Genomic DNA, 27,979 nt, shown 5'->3' on the forward strand with positions numbered 1-27,979 from the left:
ATTTGGTGTGTTGTGTAGAAGATGTCTCTTTCCATTCACCACTGTTTAGAGGTTGGAAATATGTTGTGAGTGGATGAACATCACTGAGACCTTTGAAGTGATTGTTTGACAATCAGATGAAGACATCATGACTGGTTGAGTTGATGCTACGGTAAAAGGTAATACATTTTAAAAGTTAAATGACAAATCTTTAAGACTCACAGAGATCCTATTGAATTAGTAGGGATTCTATATGTAGTTCTATGATTAGGCCATCAAATGACATAGAAGGTCCTGTATCGGAATAAATTCATTCTACTTTCACCCCTGATTAGTATACAATCTCCATGATAATGACCAAATGATAGTTAGGTAACTGTACCAGCTCCTTCCCTCCCACCCCCAGACTCCCAGCCTGGGTTAGGACCTGCATGGGGGAGTAGAGACAGCAGTGGCGGTGGCATTACGCTGAGTCTGTCACACACACACACACACTGTATACATACACACACACAAACACTGTATACACACACACACAGGGTATACACACACACAAACTCACTGTATACACACACACGCACACTGTATACACACACACACACTGTATACACACACACACACACTGTATACACACACACACTGTATACACACACACACACACACACTGTATACACACACACACACAGCCTGTGCTTGCACAGCAAGACACACTCCTGTGTGCCGCTGGCACATTCAGATGTAGGATGACTGCATGGGTTAGTCATACAGGGTCCTGAAATTAGCCACATTTATAACAGTAATTACACATGCAGAACCCACACACACACTCAAACACGAACACTCAAACATGATCCCACACACACTCTCAAACACGAACACACACACACAGCGACCCACACACTCATCACTCATAACCATTTTAACTGATTAAGGAACGGCTCGCGAGTACAATAAACCTTCGGGTCCATTCCATCTTCTCTTGTGTGTGTGTGTGTGTGTGTGTGTGTGTGTGTGTGTGTGTGTGTGTGTGTGTGTGTGTGTGTGTGTGTGTGTGTGTGTGTGTGTGTGTGTGTGTGTGTGTGTGTGTGTGTGTGTGTGTGTGTGTGTATGCTTCTCTCCACCCGTGCTTCCTCAGCGTAATGGCCTGTGATTAATCGTGGCTAATCAATATGCATTACTGTTAGGATTCATGATGCTCCCTTCACTCTGCTGTGTGACCACTGACTGCCCTGGGCACCACAGGGACGGGTTGGGGGCGGAGTCAACTACAGGTAGCCAAACACAAACACAGGCTGACAACCGCCCAATCCACGTCTCTTCAAATCACTACCCACCGTCCTGTCACACACCCGCCTGATCACCTGAGCATGTGTCACGGAAACAAATGTTGTGTCTTTGGCATCATTAAGGTGAAGACTGTTATTTATCAAATCAATTATCTGTAAATATTATTACGTGATTAAACTAATCATGTAAATTGAATTAACTAGGAAGTCGGTGCACCACGGAAAATCTTCAGATTACAAGTTATAATTTTCCGAATATAACTCTTCAGATATTTTAATATCTGATCAATTAGTCTTCTAATTAATTAATGATTCTTTACCTCACATCAGTCTCATTCCAAATGTTGTAAATTGATAGTTATCTGCATGAACCCAGCCTAAACTATGAATCATCCATATACCAATTGGCTTAATCATTTATTTACTAACTAACTAAATAATCACAGAAATACATAAACAGTAGATATTGGTTACTAACCAAGCCGATATGACGGCTTGGTGGACAAAGGGAAGGGGGTGTGGACTGAGAAAGAGCGGGAAAGACAAAATTAATCACTACACAGTGGATAATTATATTCATTGAAATGCTAATCCTTTGCACATGAACGCTCGCTAATTTGGGAATAATTGCAATCAATATATTTACTCCCATATGTCGTTGTTGTCTTCTCTGTTGGAATCGTCGGTCCGTCTGCGGGAGAGTCAGTTCATCAGAGAGTCTCTGGTTACTCATGGTGGTGGCTCTATCGGCTGCTCCTGATACTGTTTGTTGTATGGATACGTCAGGCGTCCATTGTTCTTAGAGTAGATGTTTCGGCGGTTGTCGGTATTTGCATCCCAGGTTTACATAATTTCTAGCTGCAGACTTGTAATTAGTATCTAAGATTTGCTCTTATTTTTTAGGGATCGATAGTCTCAGAGTTGAACAATTTCCAGCCGTGTAGCCAATGCTCCACGTTGCATAGTTTTCTAGTTCTGGTAGTCAAACTGTAAGGGCTGTCGCTCTCCTCATCCTCGGACGAGGAGAGGAGAGAAGGATCATCAGACCAAAATGCAGCATTAGGGAAATAAGCCATCTTTTATTTAACACGACGATGGCAACACGAAAAAACAAAACACTTTCAAAAATACAAAACAAGAAAACGACGTAGACGAAACCTGAACATAAACTTACATAACTAAACGTAACACTTATGGACAGGAAACAGACTACATCGAAACGAAAAGAACAACGGAACAATCCCGTATGGTGCAAGACATAACACAGATACGGAAGACAATCACCCACAAACAAACAGTGAGAACACCCTACCTAAATATGACTCTTAATTAGAGGAAAACGCAAACCACCTGCCTCTAATTAAGAGCCATACCAGGCAACCCAAAACCAACATAGAAACAGAAAACATAGACTGCCCACCCAAAACACACGCCCTGACCATAAACACATACAAAAACAACATAAAACAGGTCAGGACCGTTACAGAACCCCCCCCTCAAGGTGCGAACGCCGGGCGCACCAGCACAAAGTCCAGGGGAGGGTCTGGGTGGGCAGTTGACCACGGTGGTGGCTCAGGCTCTGGACGCTGTCCCCACACCACCATAGTCACTCCCCGCTTCTGTCTACCCCTCCCAATGACCACCCTAAAACTAACATCCCCTAAATGAACGGCCAGCACCGGGACAAGGGGCAGCACCGGGACAAGGGGCAGCACTGGGACAAGGGGCAGCACCGGGACAAGGGGCAGCACCGGGACAAGGGGCAGCACCGGGATAAGGGGCAGCACCGGGACAAGGGGCAGCACCGGGACAAGGGGCAGCACCGGGACAAGGGGCAGCACCGGGATAAGGGGCAGCACCGGGATAAGGGGCAGCACCGGGACAAGGGGCAGCACCGGGACAAGGGGCAGCACCGGGACAAGGGGCAGGTCCCGGCTGATGTACTCAGGCAGATCCTGACTGAACGGCTCTTGACGCTCATGGCTGGCTGACGGCTCTCGACGCTCATGGCAGGCTGACGGCTCTCGACGCTCATGGCAGGCTGACGGCTCTCGACGCTCATGGCAGGCTGACGGCTCTCGACGCTCATGGCAGGCTGACGGCTCTCGACGCTCATGGCAGGCTGACGGCTCTCGACGCTCATGGCAGGCTGACGGCTCTCGACGCTCATGGCAGGCTGACGGCTCTCGACGCTCATGGCAGGCTGACGGCTCTCGACGCTCATGGCAGGCTGACGGCTCTCGACGCTCATGGCTCTCTGACGGCTCTGGCTGCTCATGGCTCGCTGGCGGCTCTGGCAGATCCTGTCTGGTTGGCGGCTCTGGCAGATCCTGTCTGGTTGGCGGCTCTGGCAGATCCTGTCTGGTTGGCGGCTCTGGCAGATCCTGTCTGGCGGGCGGCTCTGGCAGATCCTGTCTGGCGGGCGGCTCTAGCGGCTCCTGTCTGGCGTGCGGCTCTAGCGGCTCCTGTCTGGCAGACGGCTCTGTAGGCTCATGGCAGACGGGCGGCTTAGCAGGCTCATGGCAGACGGGCGGCTTTGCAGGCTCATTGCAGACGGATGGCTCAGACGGCGCTGGGGAGACGGATGGCTCAGATGGCGCTGAGGAGACGGATGGCTCAGATGGCGCTGGGGAGACGGATGGCTCAGATGGCGCTGGTGAGACGGATGGCTCTAGCCGGATACGGCGCACTGTAGACCTGGTGCGTGGTGCCGGAACTGGAGGCACCGGGCTAAGGATAAGCACCTTCCTACTAGTGCGGGGAGCAGGAACAGGGCACACTGTACTCTCAAAGCCCACTCTATAACTGATGCGAGGTACCGGCACTGGTGACACCGGGCTGAGGACAAGCACATCAGGATTAGTAGGGGGAGAAGATACAGTGTGTACAGGGCTTTGGAGGCGCACAGGAGGCTTTGTGCGTGGTGCCGGAACTGGAGGCACCGAACTGGATACACGCACTACAGAGAGAGTGCGTGGAGGAGGAACTGGGCTCAGGAGACGCACTGGTAGCCTAGTGCGTAGTGTAGGCACTGTAGGTACTAGGCTGGGGCGGGGAGGTGGCGCTGGAAATACCGGACCATGGAGGCGTACTGGCACTCTTGAGCATTGAGCCTGCCCAACCCTACCTGGTTGAATACTCCCGGTCACCCGACCAGTGCGGGGAGGTGGAATAACCCGCACCGGCCTATGTAGGCGAACCGGGGAAACCATGCGTAAGGCAGGTGCCATGTATGCCGGCCCGAGGAGACGCACTGGAGACCAGACGCGTTGAGCCGGCCTCATGACACCTGGCTCAATACCCAATCTAGCCCTGCCAGTGCGGGGAGGTGGAATAACCCGCACTGGGCTATGCACTCGTACAGGAGACACCGTGCGCTCTACTGCGTAACACGGCGCCTGCCCGTACTCCCGCTCTCCACGGTAAGCCTGGGAAGCGGGCGCAGGTCTCCTACCTGCCCTTGGCCCACTACCTCTTAGCCCCCACCCAAGAAATTTTTGGGTGTTACTTACGGGCTTTTTGGGCTTCCGTGCCAGACGCGTTCCCACATAACTCCGGTTCCTCTCTCCGGTAGCCTCTACTCTCCTCAGTGCCTCCAGCTCAGCTTTGGGACGGCGATACTCTCCCGGCTGTGCCCATGGACCTCTCCCGTCCAATATTTCCTCCCAAGTCCAGGAGTCCTTGTTGCCCTGTTCCTTACTCCGTTGAGTTTTCCCTTGCCGCTTGGTCCTAGCGTGGTGGGTGATTCTGTAAGGGCTGTCGCTCTCCTCATCCTCGGACGAGGAGAGGAGAGAAGGATCATCAGACCAAAATGCAGCATTAGGGAAATAAGCCATCTTTTATTTAACACGACGATGGCAACACGAAAAAACAAAACACTTTCAAAAATACAAAACAAGAAAACGACGTAGACGAAACCTGAACATAAACTTACATAACTAAACGTAACACTTACGGACAGGAAACAGACTACATCGAAACGAAACGAACAACCGAACAGTCCCGTATGGTGCAAGACATAACACAGATACGGAAGACAATCACCCACAAACAAACAGTGAGAACACCCTACCTAAATATGACTCTTAATTAGAGGAAAACGCAAACCACCTGCCTCTAATTAAGAGCCATACCAGGCAACCCAAAACCAACATAGAAACAGAAAACATAGACTGCCCACCCAAAACACACGCCCTGACCATAAACACATACAAAAACAACATAAAACAGGTCAGGACCGTTACACAAACCTGTGCCACCTCAGCTTACACTGAGGTATGAGTGGTCTGAATAGGATTTCCTCAGGAGTTTTTTTTTATTCGTAACAATAGAAAAGGGCGGTTGCATGACGCCAGATCATGTCTGTGCTCACGGGGGCGTGGCCGCTAACTAGTGAAACTTTACAGGGAATTCAATTCTCTCACATTAAAAAGGTTAACATCACATTACATAATTTCACAACTAGTTTCATCTTTACTCATTCATTTTATACAAGAATTAGATGCAAACCCCATAACTGAGAAATGTACACATTCAGAGATACCGTTATGTGTGTTTCCTGTCCTTCATGAGGTCACCAAATGAAACACACTCAACATAACTGTCCCATAAGTGTCCACGGACCTTTCCCACACTCTCAAAGGTGGACATATTGTTTCAAACTCCCATTTTGGGGATTTAGGAGTTTGAAAGCCAAGTGAAACCCCTTGTTCTCTCTGTGGTCTCTCTCACTGCATGACCAGGGGGAGAGAGTCTCCGCCAGGAATTTATGGCCTGACATAACATAACCTGGGTGTAGGAGAGAGTGAGGGAGGGGGAAGCCACGATCTACACCCAGAAAGAGCCACGTCATGTCACAAACTAACAATACAACACATGTTATCTACATGAGTTAGATTAGAGCTATACTAACAGGAATGTTGATTGATCAAACAATCGACCAAACAATCTTTTTCACTTGATTTGGCTTGATGTTGGTTTAGACTTGGGAGAGGGTTATGTATGTTTTGATATGTCTCTGAATGGGGGTTCTGTAGGGTTATGTAGTAGGGAATAGGTTTGAGAGGAGAATTAGGGCCAATTTCAAGTTTTCATAACAATCGGAAATCGTTATTTTTTGTAATTTTTTTTACACCTTTATTTAATCTTTATTTAACTAGGCAAGTCAGTTAAGAACACATTCTTATTTTCAATGACGGCCTAAGAACGGTGGGTTAACTGCCTCGTTCAGGGGCAGAACGTCAGTTTTTTACCTTGTCAGCTCGGGGGATTCAATCTTACAGTTAAAAAGTCCAACACTCTAACCATCTGATTACATTGCACTCCACGAGGAGCCTGCCTGTTACGCGAATGCAGTAAGCCAAGGTAAGTTGCTAGTTAGCATTAAACTTATCTTATAAAAAACAATCAATCAATCATAATCACTAGTTAACTACACATGGTTGATGATATTACTAATTTATCTAGCGGGTCCTGCGTTGCATATAATCGATGCGGTGCGTATTGTTGCTCCAATGTGTACCTAACAATAAACATCAATGCTTTCTTAAAATCAATACACAGAAGTATATATTTTTAAACCTGCATATTTAGCTAAAAGAAAGCAGGCAATATTAACCAGGTGAAATTGTGTCACTTCTCTTGTGTTCTTTGCACGCAGAATCAGTGTATATGCAACTGTTTGGGCCACCTAATTTGCCAGAATTTTACGTAATTATGACATAACATTGAAGGTTGTGCAATGTAACAGGAATATTTAGACTTATGGATGCCACCCGTTAGATAAAATACGGAACAGTTCTGTATTTCACTGAAAGAATAAACGTTTTGTTTTCGAGATGATAGTTTCCGGATTCGACCATATTAATGACCTAAGGCTCGTATTTCTGTGTGTTATTATGTTATAACTAAGTCTATGATTTGATAGAGCAGTCTGACTGAGCGGTGGTAGGCAGCAGCAGGCTCGTAAGCATTCATTCAAACAGCACTTTTGTGCGTTTTGCCAGCAGCTCTTCGTTGTGCTTCAAGCATTGCACTGTTTATGACTTCAAGCCTATCAACTCCCGAGATTAGGCTGGTGTAACCGATGTGAAATGGCTAGTTAGTTAGCGGGGTGCGCGCTAATAGCGTTTCAAACGTCGCTCGCTCTGAGACTTGGAGTGGTTGTTCCCCTTGCTCTGCATGGGTAACGCTGCTTCGAGGGTGGCTGTTGTCGATGTGTTCCTGGTTCGAGCCCAGGTAGGAGGGAAGAGAGGGACGGAAGCTATACTGTTACACTGGCAATACTAAAGTGCCTATAAGAACATCCAATAGTCAAAGGTTAATGAAATACAAATGGTATAGAGAGAAATAGTCCTATAATTCCTATAATAACTACAACCTAAAACCTCTTACCTGTGAATATTGAAGACTCATGTTAAAAGGAACCACCAGCTTTCATATGTTCTCATGTTCTGAGCAAGGAACTTAAACGTTAGCTTTTTTACATGGCACATATTGCACTTTTACTTTGTTCTCCAACACTTTGTTTTTGCATTATTTAACCAAATTGAACATGTTTTGTTATTTATTTGAGGCTAAATAGATTTTATTGATGTATTATATTAAGTTAAAATAAGTGTTCATTCAGTATTGTTGTAATTGTCATTATTACAAATACATTTTAAAAATTGGCCGATTAATTGGTATCGGCTTTTTTTGGTCCTCCAATAATCGGTATCGGTATCGGCGTTGAAAAATCATAAACGGTCGACCTCTACTACAGTATGTGGTCACATACAGTCAGACCTACAGCTGCTAAGTATCACAGCTCCAGATATTTTACTGCACGTTTATCTAACAACTATCTCACAACAGCTGTTATTCTTTTTCAATGCGTTTTAATGTCTCAGGGCTACATAAGTTTGTCATTGTGCTTGTGTGTAGGATGTTTAAGCTAGGTGTTACATTAAGATTGTATAACAATAAATTAGCCTACCTAGCATAATTATTTGAGGCCGATGCTTTGCTGCCTCTTAACGAAAGTGTTTGACCAAATTGCTGAGATTTCTGCTGCATAGCAACAGTCTAGGAACACCAACTGTATTTTTCTGTCTTGGATGTTGCCTGTAAGCTAGCTAGGTGGTTTTGTTTTAGATGGACTGTGAATGATGACTCCCTATTGTCCTTTTGACACTTGCTTTGTGCTTCCTTCTGGCGCTAACCGTGTTGTGCCAAACACTCTGTCATGTTTTGTTACTGTGTGTTCTTGTCCGACTGCACTGTGTTGTGAGTGGCGTGCTTTGTGCTTTTTTGTGTGTTCAAATAAGCTCTTATCTTTTATGACGATTTCTTTGTCTTTGTATGTCTGAACAGCTCTGTTGTCTTTGAGTGAGTGTTTGTTTGGAGCTGTGCGTGCGTGTTGTGTGCGCTCCAGTCCACTGTTTATTTGGTTTGTAAGGGGCGCATGCACTATGTTAAATTGTATGATTTGCGCTCTGCCGCTGTGTGTGACTACTGTCAGTCCAGCTGTGTCATGTCATTTTGTGTTTAAGAGAGTTTTGCTTCCTCATCTGATTCACTGCTCTGCTGCTGCTGTCCTGTTTTTGCCGCTGTCAGCAGCCAGCGGTGTTGCGTTCTAGTGCTCTGTGTGGTGTTAACTTGTTCCCCCTGGTGCTTCTCTTGTCGTTTTGTTCTTGTAGTTGCAGGACCCCAACATGTATGATCAGGTCTATAGGTACTTAGACCTCCCAGGACAGGTATGTGATCTCATTACAAACCATGTATCTTTTTACAGCTCATAGTCCCTAGGACAATATTTAGACATGTTATAATGCATTATGAAGACCTAGTGTCACGTTCCCACTGCTGTAGGTATGGGAACTAAGAATTCTGTTGTGTATTTTGGCAAAAATGATTTAATTAGTAAAGTACAGTTCAATTCGTTCTACTATTATTTGGACATGATAATGTCTTTCTTTTCATTTTGGTGTATAGTAGACACCATGTTTTCTGTAGTACTATACATGTAACATGCCTTGTAATGTCCAGCTCATTCAACTAAAATGTCAGCTACAGCTTTCCTTGTTCCCAGACTTCACATGGCAGTGTGGTATTCCTCACCTACACTAAGTTCTGCCTTACACTTGTTCTATCTTGTGTGCCACCTTCTGTGTGTCCCGTTTTATATATGTGTAGACTGAGCATCCTACTCTGTGTCTATGTAAATATTCCATATGGCTTAGTATCCAATGAAAAGGAGAGAGTCACTATGACAACAGCTACTGTGCAAAACCAAGAGCAGAGATAAGTTTTGCTTATGAGGCTTTATGGGATTGTGTTTGTTTTTTTGTTTTACTATCCTTGTGGGGACCAGAAGTCCTTGTGGGGACCAGAAGTCCTCACAAGGACAGTAAAACAAGAAACATTCAGACAAGTGGGGACATTCCTTTATTTTTTTATTTGATTTAACTAGGCAAGTCAGTTAAGAACAAATTCTTATTTACAATGACAGCCTACCCCGGCCAAACCTGGGCCAATTGTGCGGTTGTGATACAGCCTGGAATCTAACCAGGGTCTGTAGTGATGCCTCTAGCACTGAGATGCAGTGCCTTAGACCGCTGCGCCACTCAGGAGTGGGTCCCCACAAAGAAAAAGGCTATTTTAGGTTTAAGGTGTGTGTGTGTGTGTGTGTGTGTGTGTGTGTGTGTGTGTGTGTGTGTGTGTGTGTGTGTGTGTGTGTGTGTGTGTGTGTGTGTGTGTGTGTGTGTGTGTGTGTGTGTGTGTGTGTGTGCACCACACTTTGTTAGTCCCGATCCAATCAATGTGAAGACAGGAGTGTACCAACTGTTGATTCTCTATTAAATCTTTCTTCTCTCTGTTGCCTCCTGTCTTTGCACTCAGTTCCGCTCTCTGTCTCTCTTTAAATGTTAAATGTAAAGATAGCTCTTCCCTCTACTTGTGATCAAAGCAGTCATGACTGGTTAAATGTGTGTGAAGGGACCTTCAATGAAGTGCTGTGTTTGTATGATAGTTCTGTACAGATGAAGACTCTAGTCTCTCTCTCTTGCCTCTTTCCTTTCTTCGCTCCTCCAACCCCCTCCTTCTCCTCTCTCTCCTCCCCCCTCTCCTCCCACCTTCCTCCCTCTATCCCCTCGTTCTCCAGGTTAGGGGAAACGACCGTACTCTGGAGACTGAGAAGATCCCGCGGGCGCCTCACGACCGGAAGAAGGAGTGGCAGAAACTGGCGCTCGGGGCGGAGCTAGCTGAGGACGACCCTGAAGAGGCCCTGAAACACAGAGAGGCTAATGGCTCCGCTCCCTACCACGACAGGTCTGGGTGAGTGTGTGTGTGCGCGCGCACGTCCTTGTTTCTCTGTATATGGAGCATTGGGGAATGCTATTAAACCCCAATGTTACTCTATATCGAGAATTTGTGTCATGTCCCAATTCACTGTCTCCCTTACTTTTTTTACAATTTATTTAAACCTTTATTTAACCAGGAAAAGCCCATTGAGACCCAGAGTCTTTTTTTCAAGGGAGACCTGGCCAAGAAGGCAGCAACAATCAATACATTACAGAATTAAAACATACAACAATCAATACATTACAGAATTAAAACATACAACAATCAATACATTACAGAATTAAAACATACAACAATCAATACATTACAGAATTAAAACATACAACAATCAATACATTACAGAATTAAAACATACAACAATCAATACATTACAGAATTAAAACATACAACAATCAATACATTACAGAATTAAAACATACAACAATCAATACATTACAGAATTAAAACATACAACAATCAATACATTACAGAATTAAAACATACAACAATCAATACATTACAGAATTAAAACATACAACAATCAATACATTACGGAATTAAAACATACAACAATCAATACATTACAGAATTAAAACATACAACAATCAATACATTACGGAATTAAAACATACAACAATCAATACATTACAGAATTAAAACATACAACAATCAATACATTACAGAATTAAAACATACAACAATCAATACATTACAGAATTAAAACATACAACAATCAATACATTACAGAATTAAAACATACAACAATCAATACATTACAGAATTAAAACATACAACAATCAATACATTACAGAATTAAAACATACAACAATCAATACATTACAGAATTAAAACATACAACAATCAATACATTACGGAATTAAAACATACTACAATACAATAACATGATCCAGCCTAAAAAAAGCATTTACACTCCTCTGTAACAGAGTCTCCCATCAATATTTTAAATTCATTCAGTGGCACTAACATATCTAGAGGAAGCATGGATTGTAGACTATTCCATGCCTCTGGTGCACAAGAAGAGAAGGCAGTCTTGCCTAATACTGTGAATGTCCTGGGGACTTTAAGTAGCAACACCTAGCAGACCAGGTATGGTAACTGCTGCTGTTGAAGGAGACCAGACTACAGAGGTAAAGAGGGAGTTTACCCAAAAGGAATGTGTAGATGAACACATACAAATGTAAATTTCTGCACATATAACGTGAGGTCCAACCTACCATTTGGTACAATGTGCAATGATGGGTGAGTGACTTGGCATTTGTAATAGAGTTCCTTTAGCACGTGTGTAACACTTTAACGCTTCCCCTTTCTCTAAATCAAACACTCAAACACTCAATCAATCAAATGTATTCATAAAACCGATGTCACAAAGTCCTGTACAGAAACCCAGCCTAAAACCCCAAACAGCAAACAATGCAGATGTAGAAGCACGGTGGCTAGGAAAAACTCCCTAGGAAGAAACCTAGAGAGGAACCAGGCTCTGAGGGGTGGCCAGTCATCTTCTGGCTATGCCGGGTGGAGATTATAACAGAACATGGCCAAGATGTTCAAACGTTCATAGATGACCAACAGGGTCAAATAACAATAATCACAGTGGTTGTAGAGGGTGCAACAGGTCAGCACCTCAGGAGTAAATGTCAGTTGGCTTTTATAGCCGAACATTCAGAGTTAGAGACAGCAGGTGCGGTAGAGAGAGAGAGTTGGAAAAACAGCATTTCCGGGACAATGTAGCACGTCCAGTGAACAGGTCAGGATTCCATAGCCGCAGGCAGAACAGTTGAAACTGAAGCAGCAGCACGACCAGGTGGACTGGGGACAGCAAGGAGTCATCAGGCCAGGTAGTTCTGAGGCATGGTCCTAGGGCTCAGGTCCTCCGAGAGAAGAGAAAATAGAAAGAGAGAGAGAGAGAATTAGAGGGAGCATACTTAAATTCACACAGGACCCTGGATGAGACAGGAGAAATACTCCAGATATAACAGACTGACCTTAGCCCCCCGACACATAAACTATTGCAGCATAATTACTGGAAGCTGAGACAGGAAGGATCGGGAGACACTGTGTCTCCGTCCGACGATACCCCCGGACAGGGCCAACCAGGCATGATATAACCCCGCCCACTTTGCCAATGCACAGCCTCCACCCCACTAGAGGGATATCTTCAAACCACCAACTTACTACCCTGAGACAAGGCTGAGTATAGCCCACAAAGATCTCCCCCACGGCACGAACCCGAGGGGGAACGCCAACCCAGACAGGAAGATCACGTCAGTGACTCAACCCACTCAAGTGACGCACCCCTCCTAGGGACGGCATGTGTAACACTCTAACGCTTCCCCTTTCTCTATATCAAACACTACCCTGCCATGTGTAGCATATGCATTTCAATTAACAGGTGTGGCTTGTTCATTTGTGGAATTTCTTTCCTTCTTAATGCATTTGAGCCAATCAGTTGTGTTGTGACAAGGTAAGGGTGGTATACAGTAGATAGCCCTATTTGGAAAAATACCAAGTCCATATTGAGGCAAGAACAGCTGAAATATGCAAAGAGAAAGGACAGTCCATCATTACTTTAAGACATGAAGGTCAGTCAATCTGGAAAATGTCAAGAACTTTGAAAGTGTCTTTAAGTGCAGTTGCAAAAACCATCAAGTGCTATGATGAAACTGGCTCTCCACCACAGGAAAGGAAGACCCAGAGTTACCTCTGCTGCAGAGGATAAGTTCATTAGAGTTACCAGCCTCAGAAATGGCAGCCCAAATAAATGCTTCACAGAGTTCAAGTAACAGACACATCTCAACATCAACTGTTCAGAGGAGACTGCGTGAATCAGGCCTTCATGGTCGAATTGTTGCAAAGAAACCATTACTAAAGGACACCAATAAGAAGAACAAACTTGCTTGGGCCAAGAAACATGAGCAATGGACATTAGACTCATCTGACCTTTGGTCTGATGAGTCCAAATTGGAGATTTTTGGTTCCAACTGCCGTGTCTTTGTGAGACGCGGAGTAGGTGAACGGATGATCTCCGCATGTGTGGCTCCCACTGTGAAGCATGGAGGAGGAGGTGTGTTGGTGTGGGGGTGCTTTGCTGGTGACACTGTCTGTGATTTATTTAGAATTCAAGGCACTCTTAACCAGCATGGCTACCACAGCATTCTGCAACGATACACCATCCTATCTGGTTTGCACTTAGTGGGACTATCATTTGTTTTTCAACAGGACAATGACTCAAAACACACCTCCAGGCTGTGTAAAGGCTATTTGACCAAGAAGGAGAGTGATGGAGTGCTGCATCAAATGACCTGGCCTCCACAATCACCCAACCTCAACCCAATTGAGATGGTTTGGGATGAGTTGGACCACAGATTGAAGAAAAAGCAGCCAACAAGTACTCCGCATATGTGGGAACTCCTTCAAGACTGTTGGAAAAGCATTCCAGGTGAAGCTGGTTGAGAGAATGCCAAGAGTGTGCAACGCTGTCTACATGATTCCATATGTGTTATTTCCTAGTTTTGATGTCTTCACTATTATTCTACAATGTAGAAAATAGTAAAAATAAAGAAAAACCCTTGATTGAGTAGCTGTGTCCAAACTTTTGACTGGTACTGTATATGGAGGGGATCTGTAACACTACCCCCCCCCCCCACCCCCTCTCTCAGAGCTCCTAGTTACTTGGATGGGATGGACGGGCCATTCTCCCTAGCAGCGCTGCCCTACAGCCAGATGAATGAGCTGCTGAACCGCCCTGGGGACAGAATGTACACAAGACCCCATGACCCCCCACCACCACCCCCTATGCACCATCTGGGAGACATCAAACCCCCCTCCATGATCAGGTGGGTATCACACACACACACACATACACACACACACACACACACACACACAGAGGCACACACGCAAGGGGTGGCAGGTAGCCTAGTGGTTAGAGCATTGGACTAGTAACCAAAATGTTGCAAGATCAAATTCCTGAGCTGACAAGGTAAAAATATGTCAGTCTGCCCCTGAACAAGGCAGTTAACCCACTGTTCCCCGGCAGGCCACCATTGAAAGTAAGAATTTGTTCTTATCTGACTTGCCTAGTTAAATAAAGCAAACTAGAGAATGTGTTACCACATGGGAGTGTCTCCCCATCACCTACCTGGTTTTGTGGCTTTGAGAATGCCTTTCACTCCAAATGGATACAAGTCTCTTCTTCTGTTTCCAGTCAGTTGTTTTCTCTACTCTGTTGTTCTCTTCTACTCATGGGTTGCATGTTTCCTCACAATGTTGTTTTGAACATTTGTTTTGGACTGATGACCGACTGAGCATATCGTCAATGAGCACTGTTGAAGATTTCATCAAAAGTCCAATACAGTGGCTTGGAAATACAATGGCATTCAAGTGTAGGCAAATAAATAGTAGGAAAACCTTTGGTTATAATTTTGATGTCACCAGATTGACTTTAGATGCAGTATAACGTTAGCTATTTAGCTAAGATTGAGGGGAGGAGGTAACAATACTTCGTATGAAGTGCCTACATTATTACACATATTATGCATTAATTGTGGAAATAAATTGATGAGGTGACTCTGGGATGCTGGCCTTCTAGGCAGAGTTGCAAAGAAAAAGCCATATCTCAGACTGGCCAACAAAAAGAAAATATTAAGATGGGCAAAAGAACACAGACATTGGACAGATGAACTCTGGATCCCGGAGACGCCTCGTCACTGTTGACGTTGAGACTGGTGTTTTGCGGGTACTATTTCATGAAGCTGCCAGTTGAGAACTTGTGAGGCGTCTGTTTCTCAAACTAGACACTCTACTGTACCTGTCCTCTTGCTCAGTTGTGCACCGGGGCCTCCCACTCCTCTTTCTATTCTGGTTAGAGACAGTTTGCGCTGTTCTGTGAAAGAAGTAGTACACAGCGTTGTACCAGATCTTTAGTTTCTTGGCAATTTCTCGCATGGAATAGCCTTAATTTCTCAGAACAAGAATAGACTGACGAGTTTCAGAAGAAAGTACTTTGTTTCTGGCCATTTTGAGCCTGTAATCGAACCCACAAATGCTGATTCTCCAGATACTCAACTAGTCTAAAGAAGGCCAGGTGTATTGCTTCTTTAATTAGCACAACAGTTTGCTAACTGTGCTAACATAATTGCAAAAGGGTTTTCTAATGATCAATTAGCCTTTTAAAATAATACACTTGGATTAGCTAACACAATGTGCCATTGGAATACAGAATCGTTCAATGGCCCTAGGATCCAGGTGGACAGAGGTGGTCTGCCAGTCACTGGGACGACAACCCAACTTGGGATGGGGGGAGGTTTTAGCGAGTGGAATAGTGAAGAACAATTGGAGGTTTACTCAGTAGCAGTGCCAATCCTGTATCAATAGTACAGTTATATAGACACTCAGTCATCATGGTGCTTATTAATGGTAAGTTTACAAACATATGATAAATCGAATTTCAACTTGTATCTCATTATGGTAAATGGGGAAATAAGTATAGCCAGTTATAATTGTAATATCTTAGAAGATAATAAGAAAAGACGATCAGTATTTACCTGGCTGAAAGAGAAGGAATATAACATCTATTGTTTACAGGAAACTCATTCACCAATTTTAGATGAAGTTGTGTGGAAAAAGGACTACGGGGGCAAGATACACTTCTCCTATGGGCAAAGAAACTGAAAAGGGGTGATGATATTAATTAACAATATATTTGATCCAAATGTGCAAATTGTCCAAACAGATTCAGAAGGTAAATTGATTATTTTAAATATGTTATTGGATCATAAACCGATTTGGCTCATTAATCTATTTTGGTGAAAAGAGTTCATATTAACAAAGGAATAGAGGGATTAATACTACCGATAGATGGAAATAAAAACTGTACCATAGAGACACAGAATAAGTTAGAGGAAAAGCAAAAATATCAAGTGTAATGTATTATAAAAAATAAAGCAAACTGGATGGAATATGGGGAAACAATTTTTAATCTTCAACATAGAAATGTTATCAAAAATCATTTACTGAAACTTGTTACAAATGACTGAGTCACCCACGATTCACCAGTCTTGTTTCAGTCTCCTCCATCTCCACTTACCAAAGTTTATTGTAAGGATTTATTTTCTATTAATAATGTCAAATGAACAGCTGTACAGAAAGACTCATGGAAGGCCAAATTACCGAGGAGGAACTTCTTGATGCAATTAAAGCCTTTAAGTCCGGGAAAACTCCAGGACTGGATGCCATACCAGTGGAGGTATACCCAAACCTTAATGATGTTCTCAGAGGACCATTATTACTGTAGCATGTTTTAACCACTCCTATAAAAAAATATATATAATTTACCTAGGCAAGTCAGTTAAGAACAAATTCTTATTTACAATGACGTCCTACTGGGGAACTGTGGGTTAACTGCCTTGTTCAGGGGCAGAACAACAGATTTTTACCTTGTCAGCTCGGAGATTCAATCTAGTAACCTTTTGGTTACTGGCCCAATATTCTAAGCACAAGGCTACCATCCCTTCATCCTTCTCCCTCGCTCCACTACCCCATCCCTTCATCCTTCTCCCTCGCTCCACTACCCCCCATCCCTTCATCCTTCTCCCTCGCTCCACTAACCCATCCCTTCATCCTTCTCCCTCGCTCCACTACCCCCATCCCTTCATCCTTCTCCCTCGCTTCTCTACCCCATCCCTTCATCCTTCTCCCTCGCTCCACTACCACATCCCTTCATCCTTCTCCCTCGCTCCACTACCCCATCCCTTCATCCTTCTCCCTCGCTCCACTACCCCATCCCTTCATCCTTCTCCCTCCCTACACTACCCCATCCCTTCATCCTTCTCCCTCGCTCCACTACCCCATCCCTTCATCCTTCTCCCTCGCTCCACTACCCCCATCCAGAATCCATCCCTTCATCCTTCTCCCTCGCTCCACTACCCCCCATCCCTTCATCCTTCTCCCTCGCTCCACTACCCCATCCCTTCATCCTTCTCCCTCGCTCCACTACCACATCCCTTCATCCTTCTCCCTCGCTCCACTACCCCATCCCTTCATCCTTCTCCCTCGCTCCACTACCCCATCCCTTCATCCTTCTCCCTCGCTCCACTACCCCATCCCTTCATCCTTCTCCCTCCCTCCACTACCCCATCCCTTCATCCTTCTCCCTCGCTCCACTACCCCATCCCTTCATCCTTCTCCCTCGCTCCACTACCCCATCCAGAATCCATCCCTTCATCCTTCTCCCTCGCTCCACTACCCCCCATCCCTTCATCCTTCTCCCTCGCTCCACTACCCCATCCCTTCATCCTTCTCCCTCGCTCCACTACCCCATCCCTTCATCCTTCTCCCTCGCTCCACTACCCCATCCCTTCATCCTTCTCCCTCGCTCCACTACCCCCCATCCCTTCATCCTTCTCCCTCGCTCCACTACCCCATCCCTTCATCCTTCTCCCTCGCTCCACTACCCCCCATCCCTTCATCCTTCTCCCTCGCTCCACTACCCCATCCCTTCATCCTTCTCCCTCGCTCCACTACCCCCATCCAGAATCCATCCCTTCACCAATTTTGGCCCATTCCTCCTGACAGAGCTGTTATAACTGAGTCAGGTTTGTAGGCCTCCTTGCTCGCACATGCTTTTTCAGTTCTGCCCACAGATTTTCTATAGGATTGAGGTCAGGGCTTTGTGATGGCCACTCCAATACCTCCAAGACTTTGTTGTCCATAAGCCATTTTGCCACAACTTTGGAAGTATGCTTGGGGTCATTGTCCATATGGAAGACCCATTTGCAACCAAGCTTTAACTTCCTGACTGATGTCTTGAGATGTTTCTTCAATATATCCAAATATTTTTCCTGCCTCATGATGCCATCTATTTTGTGAAGTGCACCAGTCCCTCCTGCAGCAAGCACCCCCACAACATGATGCTGCCACCCCCGTGCTTCACGGTTGGGATGGTGTTCTTCAGCTTGGAAGCGTCCCCCCTTTTCCTCCAAACATAACCATGGTCATTATGGCCAGACAGTTCTATTTTTGTTTCATCAGACCAGAGGACATTTCTCCAAAAAGTACGATCTTTGTACTTTGCAGTTGCAAACCGTAGTCTGGCTTTTTTATGGCGGTTTTGGAGCAGTGGCTTCTTCCTTGCTGAGCGGCCTTTCAGGTTATGTCGATATAGGACTCGTTTTACTGTGGATATAGATACTTTTGTACCTGTTTACGCCAGCATCTTCACAAGGTCCTTTGCTGTTGTTCTGGGATTGATTTGCACTTTTCGCACCAGGGTACGTTCATCTCTAGGTGACAGAACGCGTCTCCGTTCCTGAGCCGTATGACGGCTGCGTGGTGAACGTGATGAACGTGGTACCTTCAGGCGTTTGGAAATTGCTCCCAAGAATGAACTAGACTTGTGGAGGTCTACAATTTTTTTCCTGAGGTCTTGGCTGATTTCTTTTGATTTCCCCATGATGTCAAGCAAAGAGCCACTGAGTTTGAAGGTAGGCCTTGAAATACATCCACAGGTACACCTCCAATTGACTCAAATGATGTCAATTAGCCTATCAGAAGCTTCTAAAGCCATGACATCATTTTCTGGAATTTTCCAAGCTGTTTAAAGGCACAGTCAACTTAGTGTATGTAAACTTCCGACCCATTGGAATTGTGATAAAATGAATTATACGTGAAATAATCTGTCTGTAAACAATTGTTGGAAAAATTACTTGAGTCATGCACAAAGTAGATGTCCTAACCGACTTGCCAAAACTATAGTTTGTTAACAAGACATTTGAGAAGTGGCTGAAAAACAAGTTTTAATGACTCCAACCTAAGTGTATGTAAACTTCAGACTTCAACTGTATATACTGTATTTTAGTCAATGCCACTCCGACATTGCTTGTCCTAATATTTACATATTTCTTAATTCCATTATTTGGACATGGATGATACATTTGAGATAATATAAGACAAGTACTGGAAACAATAGAACACTATGAAGAATCTGTGAAACCAGGCCTGGTATTCATAGCTGATTTTGAAAAGGCTTCTGATAAAGTGCGACTGGAATTTATATACAAATGCCTGGAATATTTGAATTTCAGAGAATATCTTATACAATGGGTGAAAGTTATTAATAGTAACCCTAGGTGTAAAATAGTAATTCATATTTCTCAGAAAGTATTAAACTGTCAAAAAGAGCTAAACAAGGTTGTCCACTATCAGCATATTAACAGGTCATTCAGAAAGTATTCAGACCCCCTGACGTTTTCCACATTTTGTTACGTTACAACCTTATTCTAAAATGGATTTAAAAAAACATTTTTCACATCAATCTACACACAATACCTCATAATGACAAAGCGAAAAACATATTTTTAGCAAATGTATTAAAAATAAAAACAGAAATACCTTATTTACATAAGTATTCAGATCCTTTGCTATGGGACTCAAAATTGAGGTCAGGTGCATCCTGTTTCCATTGATCATCCTTGAGATGTTTCGACAACTTGATTGGAGTCCACCTGTGGTAAATTCAATTGATTGGACATGATTTGGAAAGGCACACACCTGTTGTCACGTTCCTGACCTGTTTTCTGTTATTTTTGTATGTGTTTAGTTGGTCAGGGCGTGAGTTGGGGTGGGCATTCTATGTTTTGTGTTTCTATGTTTAGGTCATTTGTAATTAGCCTTATATGGTTCTCAATCAGGGACAGGTGTTTGACGTTTCCTCTGATTGAGAACCATATAAAGGTAGGCTGTTCACACTGTTTGTTTGTGGGTGGTTGTCTTCCGTGTCTGTGTCTGTGCACCACATGGGACTGTTTCGTTTGTTCGTTCGTTTGTGTCATCTGTACCTGTTCATGCGTTCTTCGTGTTATGTAAGTTCGTTTTGTTCAGGTCTGTTGACTTCGTTTATTATTTTGTAAATTCTCAAGTGTGTTTAGTTTTCGTCTGGTTTAATAAATATCATGTCGTATCACAACGCTGCGCTTTGGGTCCAATCCCTACTCCTCCTCTTCGGACAAAGAGGAGGAGGACAACCGTTACACCTGTCTATTTAAGGTCCCACAGTTTACAGTGCATGTCAGAGCAAAAACAGCGACGCCCCCCCATCCAACCTGACAGAGCTTGAGAGGATATTCAGAGAAGACTGAGAGAAACTCCCCAAATACAGGTGTGCCAAGCTCGAGGCTGTAATCTCTGCCAAAGGTGTTTCAACAAAGTACTGAGTAAAGGGTCTGAAAAGGGTAAAGGGTCTGAATACCTATGAATACTTATTTTACATTTTTTTGCACCTTTATTTAATCTTTATTTAACTAGGCAAGTCAGTTAAGAACACATTGTTATTTTAAATGACGGCCTAGGAACGGTGGGTTAACTGCCTTGTTCAGGGGCAGAACGACAGATTTTTATCTTGTCAGCTCGGGGGATTCAATCTTGCAACCTTACAGTTAACTAGTCCAACGCAATAACGACCTGCCTCTCTCTCGTTGCACTCCACGAGGAGCCTGCCTGTTACGCGAATGCAGTAAGCCAAGGTAATTTGCTAGCTAGCATTAAACTTATCTTATAAAAAACAATCAATCAATCATAATCACTAGTTAACTACACATGGTTGATGATATTACTGGTTTATCTAGCGTGTCCTGCGTTGCATATAATCGATGCGGTGCGTATCGTTGCTCCAATGTGTACCTCACCATAAACATCAATGCTTTCTTAAAATCAATACACAGAAGTATATATTTTTAAACCTGCATATTTAGCTAAAAGAAATCCAGGTTAGCAGGCATTATTAACCAGGTGAAATTGTGTCACTTCTCTTGCGTTCTTTGCACACAGAACGGTTCCGTATTTCACTGAAAGAATAAACGTCTAGTTTTCAAAATGAAAGTTTCCGGATTCGACCATATTAATGACCTAAGGCTCGTATTTCTGTGTGTTATTATGTTATAACTAAGTCTATGATTTGACAGAGCAGTCTGACTGAGCGGTGGTAGGCAGCAGCAGGCTCGTAAGCATTCATTCAAACAGCACTTTCGTGCGTTTTGCCAGCAGCTCTTCGTTGTGCTTCAAGCATTGCGCTGTTTATGACTTCAAGCCTATCAACTCCCGAGATTAGGCTGGTGTAACCGATGTGAAATGGCTAGTTAGTTAGCGGGGTGCACGCTAATAGCGTTTCAATCCTCACTCGCTCTGAGACTTGGAGTGGTTGTTCCCCTTGCTCTGCATGGGTAACGCTGCTTCGAGGGTGGCTGTTGTCGATGTGTTCCTGGTTCGAGCCCAGGTAGGAGGGAGGAGAGGGACGGAAGCTATACTGTTACACTGGCAATACTAAAGTGCCTATAAGAACATCCAATAGTCAAAGGTATATGAAATACAAATGGTATAGAGAGAAATAGTCCTAAAATTCCTATAATAACTACAACCTAAAACTTCTTACCTGGGAATATTGAAGACTCATGTTAAAAGGAACCACCAGCTTTCATATGTTCTCATGTTCTGAGCAAGGAACTTAAAAGTTAGCTTTCTTACATGGCACATATTGCACTTTTACTTTCTTCTCCAACACTTTGTTTTTGCATTATTTAACCAAATTGAACATGTTTCATTATTATTTATTATTATTAGTAGTAGTATTAGTATTGTTGTCATTATTTTGTCATTATTGTCATTATTTGTCATTATTGTCATTATTACAAATACATTTTAAAAATCGGCCGATTAATCGGTATCTGCTTTTTTTGGTCCTCCAATAATCGTATCGGTATTGGCGTTGAAAAATCATAATCGGTCGACCTCTAATAGCCAGTTGTGTTGAGTTTTGTTCTGCTCAACTCTGATGATGGGGACGTGAGCAGCTACAGGTGTGTTTCACATCTCCGGAATTTTCTGCTACGTTGAAGCGCAGGCAGAGGAAAGGAGGGAGGGATGATGGGTGGATTCTGGATGGGGGGGTAGTGGAGCGAGGGAGAAGGATGATGGGTGGATTCTGGATGGGGGGTAGTGGAGCGAGGGAGAAGGATGATGGGATGGATTCTGGATGGGGGGGTAGTGGAGCGAGGGAGAAGGATGATGGGTGGATTCTGGATGGAGGTAGTGGAGCGAGGGAGAAGGATGATGGGTGGATTCTGGATGGAGGTAGTGGAGCGAGGGAGAAGGATGATGGGTGGATTCTGGATGGGGGGGTAGTGGAGCGAGGGAGAAGGATGATGGGTGGATTCTGGATGGGGGGTAGTGGAGCGAGGGAGAAGGATGATGGGTGGATTCTGGATGGAGGTAGTGGAGCGAGGGAGAATGATGATGGGTGGATTCTGGATGGGGGGTAGTGGAGCGAGGGAGACGGATGATGGGTGGATTCTGGATGGGGGGTAGTGGAGCGAGGGAGAAGGATGATGGGTGGATTCTGGATGGAGGTAGTGGAGCGAGGGAGAAGGATGATGGGTGGATTCTGGATGGGGGGGTAGTGGAGCGAGGGAGGAGGATGATGGGATGGGGGAGCAGTGGAGCGAGGGAGAAGGATGAAGGGATGGGGTAGTGGAGCGAAGGATGAAGGGATGGATTCTGGATGGGGGGTAGTGGAGCGAGGGAGAAGGATGATGGGTGGATTCTGGATGGAGGTAGTGGAGCGAGGGAGAAGGATGATGGGTGGATTCTGGATGGGGGGTAGTGGAGCGAGGGAGAAGGATGATGGGTGGATTCTGGATGGGGGGTAGTGGAGCGAGGGAGAAGGATGATGGGTGGATTCTGGATGGGGGGTAGTGGAGCGAGGGAGAAGGATGATGGGTGGATTCTGGATGGGGGGGTAGTGGAGCGAGGGAGAAGGATGATGGGTGGATTCTGGATGGGGGTAGTGGAGCGAGGGAGAAGGATGATGGGTGGATTCTGGATGGGGGTAGTGGAGCGAGGGAGAAGGATGATGGGTGGATTCTGGATGGGGGTAGTGGAGCGAGGGAGAAGGATGATGGGGGGGTAGTGGAGCGAGGGAGAAGGATGAAGGGATGGGGTAGTGGAGCGAGGGAGAAGGATGAATGGATGGGGGGTAGTGGAGCGAGGGAGAAGGATGAAGGGATGGGGTAGTGGAGCGAGGGAGAAGGATGAAGGGATGGGGTAGTGGAGCAAGGGAGAAGGATGAAGGGATGGGGTAGTGGAGCGAGGGAGAAGGATGAAGGGATGGGGTAGTGGAGCGAAGGATGAAGGGATGGATTCTGGATGGAGGTAGTGGAGCGAGGGAGAAGGATGAAGGGATGGATTCTGGATGGGGGGTAGTGGAGCGAGGGAGAAGGATGAAGGGATGGGGTAGTGGAGCGAGGGAGAGGGATGAAGGGATGGGGGGTAGTGGAGCGAGGGAGAAGGATGAAGGGATGGGGGGTAGTGGAGCGAGGGAGAAGGATGAAGGGATGGGGTAGTGGAGCGAGGGAGAAGGATGAAGGGATGGGGGGTAGTGGAGCGAGGGAGAAGGATGAAGGGATGGGGTAGTGGAGCGAGGGAGAAGGATGAAGGGATGGGGTAGTGGAGCGAGGGAGAAGGATGAAGGGATGGGGTAGTGGAGCGAGGGAGAAGGATGAAGGGATGGATTAGCTTGTTGTACTTTGAGTGTACAACAAGAGTACAAGGTATTCTCTTGACTCTCCATCTTCCTGTTATCTCTGCTAGATTTCCTTCATTTCTTGCTCCCTCTCTCCCACCTGATATATATTTGTCACATCTTCTCTGTTAGTGCACTGCAGTTCAGTTAGCTTTCAATTAACAGTAACTCTGTCTTTCTCTCTTCCCTCTCCTCAGCTCCAGTTCAGGTTTTTCAGACAGCAGACCCCAATCTCCAGCACAGACTCACGGCTTCAACTCCAACACACCTCCCCCTCCGCCACCCCCCTTGCCCCCTCCACCTCCTCCCTTGCCTTCCATGTCTGGTTTTGGCCCTCGGGGCACCCCTCCTCCCCCTATTCCTCCTCTACCCGTCCAGCAGCAGCCACCGGCCATCCCCCCTCCCCCTGCCCCTCTCCAGATCGCCCCTGGCGTCCTCCACCCTGCCCCTCCCCCAGTGGCACCTCCCCTCCACATCTCCTCCCCAGCCCGTCTCCAGCAGGTCCTGGACAGGGGCCCGACCCCTGGCCAATCAGATGGCACCGTGCTACCTCCTCCGCCCCCTCCCCCGCCCCTCCCAGGAGTGCGGAGCTCCTCCCCCTGCCCACCGGGCCCACCTCCCGTGCCTTCCTTCCTGTCAGGTGCCATGGCGTCCCCGCTCTCTCACTCCGGGGGGAAAAAACACTCCGCCAACCTGCCGCCCATCAGCGATGCACGCAGTGTCCTATTGGAGGCCATCCGCAAAGGTGGGTGGGGCCTCGGTGTAACAGCCAGTAGATCTGTTTATTGTGCATGACTGTCAATGTGCGTAGTCATTGGACAGTTTTATAACAGAAGAAAGCTGATACATTCTCTCTTGTAGATTGCAGTAATCCCTCTCTCCTTCGCTCCCCCAGGTATCCAGCTCCGGAAGGTGGAGGAGCAAAGAGAGCAGGAGGCAGCCAAACACGAGCGTGTGGGGAACGACGTGGCCACCATCCTGTCCCGACGCATTGCCGTCGAGTACTCCGACTCAGAGGACGAGTCCGAGTTCGACGAGGGAGACTGGATGGAGTGAATGAGATGGAGGGAGAGGAAAAGAAAAGAGAGGGGGACAAAAGGCAAAACTGTCACCCAACTGTACCCCCTTTAGAGATGTCAGAATCCATCCTTACATCCACTATCCTCTGTCAGTCCTGTTTTACACCCTCACCTGTCATACCACACCTCTCTCTCTCGCCCTCTTGCTCTCTCTCCCCCTCTCTCCCCCTATTTTTCCTCCATCTCTCTCTTTTTCCCTCTCTACACCTCCCTCTCTTTCTCTCCCTCTCTACCTCTCTCCCTATTTCTCTCTCCTCCCCCTCTCTCTATTCTCTCCCTTCCTCTCCCTCTACACTTCCCTCTCTCTTTCTCTCTGTCCCTCTCGTTCTCTGTCATATACTGTTCTTGGTGTGTTTGTAGGAAAATATCAATTTCAGTTGTTTGTTCCCCATGTTCTGGTCGGGAAATGTTTTTGTACTCATTTTCTACACTACTACACATTGTTCAGTGGCTCTTATGTTATTTTCCTTCTTTATCCTCCAATTGTATGACATCCTCCTCATGTACAGTTGTTTAAAAAATGACCGTTAACCAAACAATTTTTTTTGTTTCCGATAACCTTTTAAAGAAAAGCTATTAACAACTACATGTTTTTTTATTTCCTTTGTTTCTTGCTGTTGAGTGTCAACGTGACGAGGTGGCCTGATTCTTCTGTCCTTAGTTCTGATACTATCCTGCCACCTGGTGGGCCAAAGTGGAGGTGAATTGATTCTGTATTTTATTATCTCTATTTTGAGTTTCTTTTCTTACAGAAAAACACTTGCAGTTTTTAAATGGGCCAGTTGTTGCCAATATGAACCACTTGAAGGATGGTAGCCATCCTGAATATCAGTCGGCTGTGGTTGTTTGCTGAGGAGATTTATTGGAGTCGTTGTTTGTTTTTATATTATCAGGATTTTACTTATCACCTCAGAACAAGGAAATATTGTGATGATAGTATGATATGTTATGTGATGATTGTTGTATGATTGTGATGATGAAGATAAAGAAGGATAATTGTGAGACATTAGAAGGAAGTTATTAAGTGATCCGAGCTAATCTATGTTAATCGTTCCCTTATGTCACCCAAGGACGTGTCTGTCAAGTTTAGCCAAATGTTTTATTATCTAGGTATGTGTGTCCTCAAAGAGCCACCGTAATGTATCTTGGCAGCAAGGAAGTATCATGAAGTTTGGAGCCATATGGTATACTATACTAGACTAGTGTCTGACCAACAGGAACCACTTTACAGTAGTGGCTGACCAATAAGAACCACTTTACTGTAGTGCTGACCAACAGGAACCACTTTACAGTAGAGTCTGACCAATAAGAACCACTTTACAGAATGGATATCAAAGGCAGCTTATTTCCCAGGGTCCCCCACTCTGTGTGTGCTGACTAACAAGAAGCCTTACCTCGTTTGACTCTAGAACACTAACTAACTGTTACTATGAAGAATATAAATAAATGAACAGCATGGGTCTACCTGTGTTTCTGCTGCCCAAGGGGGCGGGACTCTGAAGAGAAAGAATGATTTATCTGCCTTCACTGCCCCCTTTGAAGAAGATGATGTCTGCCGTCCTTTTCTTTCTCTCTTCCTACTTTCTCTCTCTTCAACTTGCCTTATTGTTTGTACAGACGTATTGTTGAGTTCATGAATGTATCGTGCTGTTACTACTTTTTGCCTGCACTCGTATGGATTAGCTGTTTCTATGTTTGGGGACGGGGAAACCGAACCCTGGGTTAAAAAAATATCAAACCGTGTAACATGTAACTTATGTAATTGTAACAGTTTGCTTGAATTAATAAAAGCTAATGTTATGTTTCAGGAGTTGTTGTTTTGTGTTTTATTCTTTACTCATATATACGATAGATAGCTGATCCAGGGTTAGTCATTCCATCTAAAGCCCCCAAACACCCGATCTCACTTCATGAACCATGAGGTAACCACTGATCCAGGGCCTGTGTGTGCTTTTCGGTAGTGGTGTACCCAAAGGGCTACGGTTCAGAGACGTCTTCCTGAATCAGTAATGGGGACACCATGCATTACACCTCATGACGATAACCTTCCCTCTCTTCACTCTCTCAAACACAAACAGATTTCAGTACTAGACAGATTTCGGATCTTAATTTGACCTAATTTGTCACAGCAAAATAGTCCTGCAGTAACAAGATTTGAACATTTAGTCCATAATGTTGCTTGGTAAGGCTATTAGCTGGCCAAAAGTAGGCAACATGAATATTGTTAATATAACCGTGTTAATGTGGGTTTTCACTGATTTTATGTCAATCATGAAGCTCATCTGCAGTAAAATTCTCAGCAACAAAGTGATCCAATTAAGATTCCACATCTGTATGTATAAACTGCCTATGTGAAGTTAAATCCATTCTTGGTGCACAAGTGGTGCAGGGGGGCTGCTGCAGGGAGGCTGCTGCTGCAGGGGAGCTGCTGCAGGGGGGGCTGCTGCAGGGGGGCTGCTGCAGGGGAGCTCCATCTGTAACCACAACGTAACCTCTCCTGGAGACACTTATTTATTGTGTCACACGCACACACATGCACACACGCACACACATGCACGCACGCACGTACACGTACACACACACACACACACACGCACGCTCTTTTTGATACATCAGCTGTAGGTCTGCTAGGATTAAGAGGGAATACATTTCTTCACAATCACACTGTTCTGGCGCATGAGGCTTATTTAAATCAGTGTGGGTGCCTGTGTGAGTGTGTCTGCCTG

The 27,979-nt window shown here is 45.2% G+C and overlaps 1 protein-coding gene across 2 annotated transcripts in view; it reads left to right on the forward strand.

Moving 5' to 3' along the window:
* Positions 1-27,060, forward strand: part of wasf1 (WASP family member 1) — a 149,979-nt gene extending 122,919 nt beyond the window's left edge. For both annotated transcript variants that reach the window (XM_055885305.1, XM_055885304.1), the window contains 5 exons: positions 8,945-9,001; positions 10,408-10,580; positions 14,264-14,440; positions 24,372-24,919; positions 25,070-27,060. In XM_055885305.1, coding sequence (XP_055741280.1) covers positions 8,945-9,001; positions 10,408-10,580; positions 14,264-14,440; positions 24,372-24,919; positions 25,070-25,230 — 1,116 coding nt within the window. In that variant the 3' untranslated portion in view covers positions 25,231-27,060. The remainder of the gene's footprint in view (positions 1-8,944; positions 9,002-10,407; positions 10,581-14,263; positions 14,441-24,371; positions 24,920-25,069) is intronic.
* Positions 27,061-27,979: the final 919 nt, after the last annotated feature.

The sequence above is a fragment of the Salvelinus fontinalis genome, chromosome 27, assembly GCF_029448725.1.
Source record: "Salvelinus fontinalis isolate EN_2023a chromosome 27, ASM2944872v1, whole genome shotgun sequence".
Classification (NCBI taxonomy): Eukaryota; Metazoa; Chordata; class Actinopteri; order Salmoniformes; family Salmonidae; genus Salvelinus; species Salvelinus fontinalis.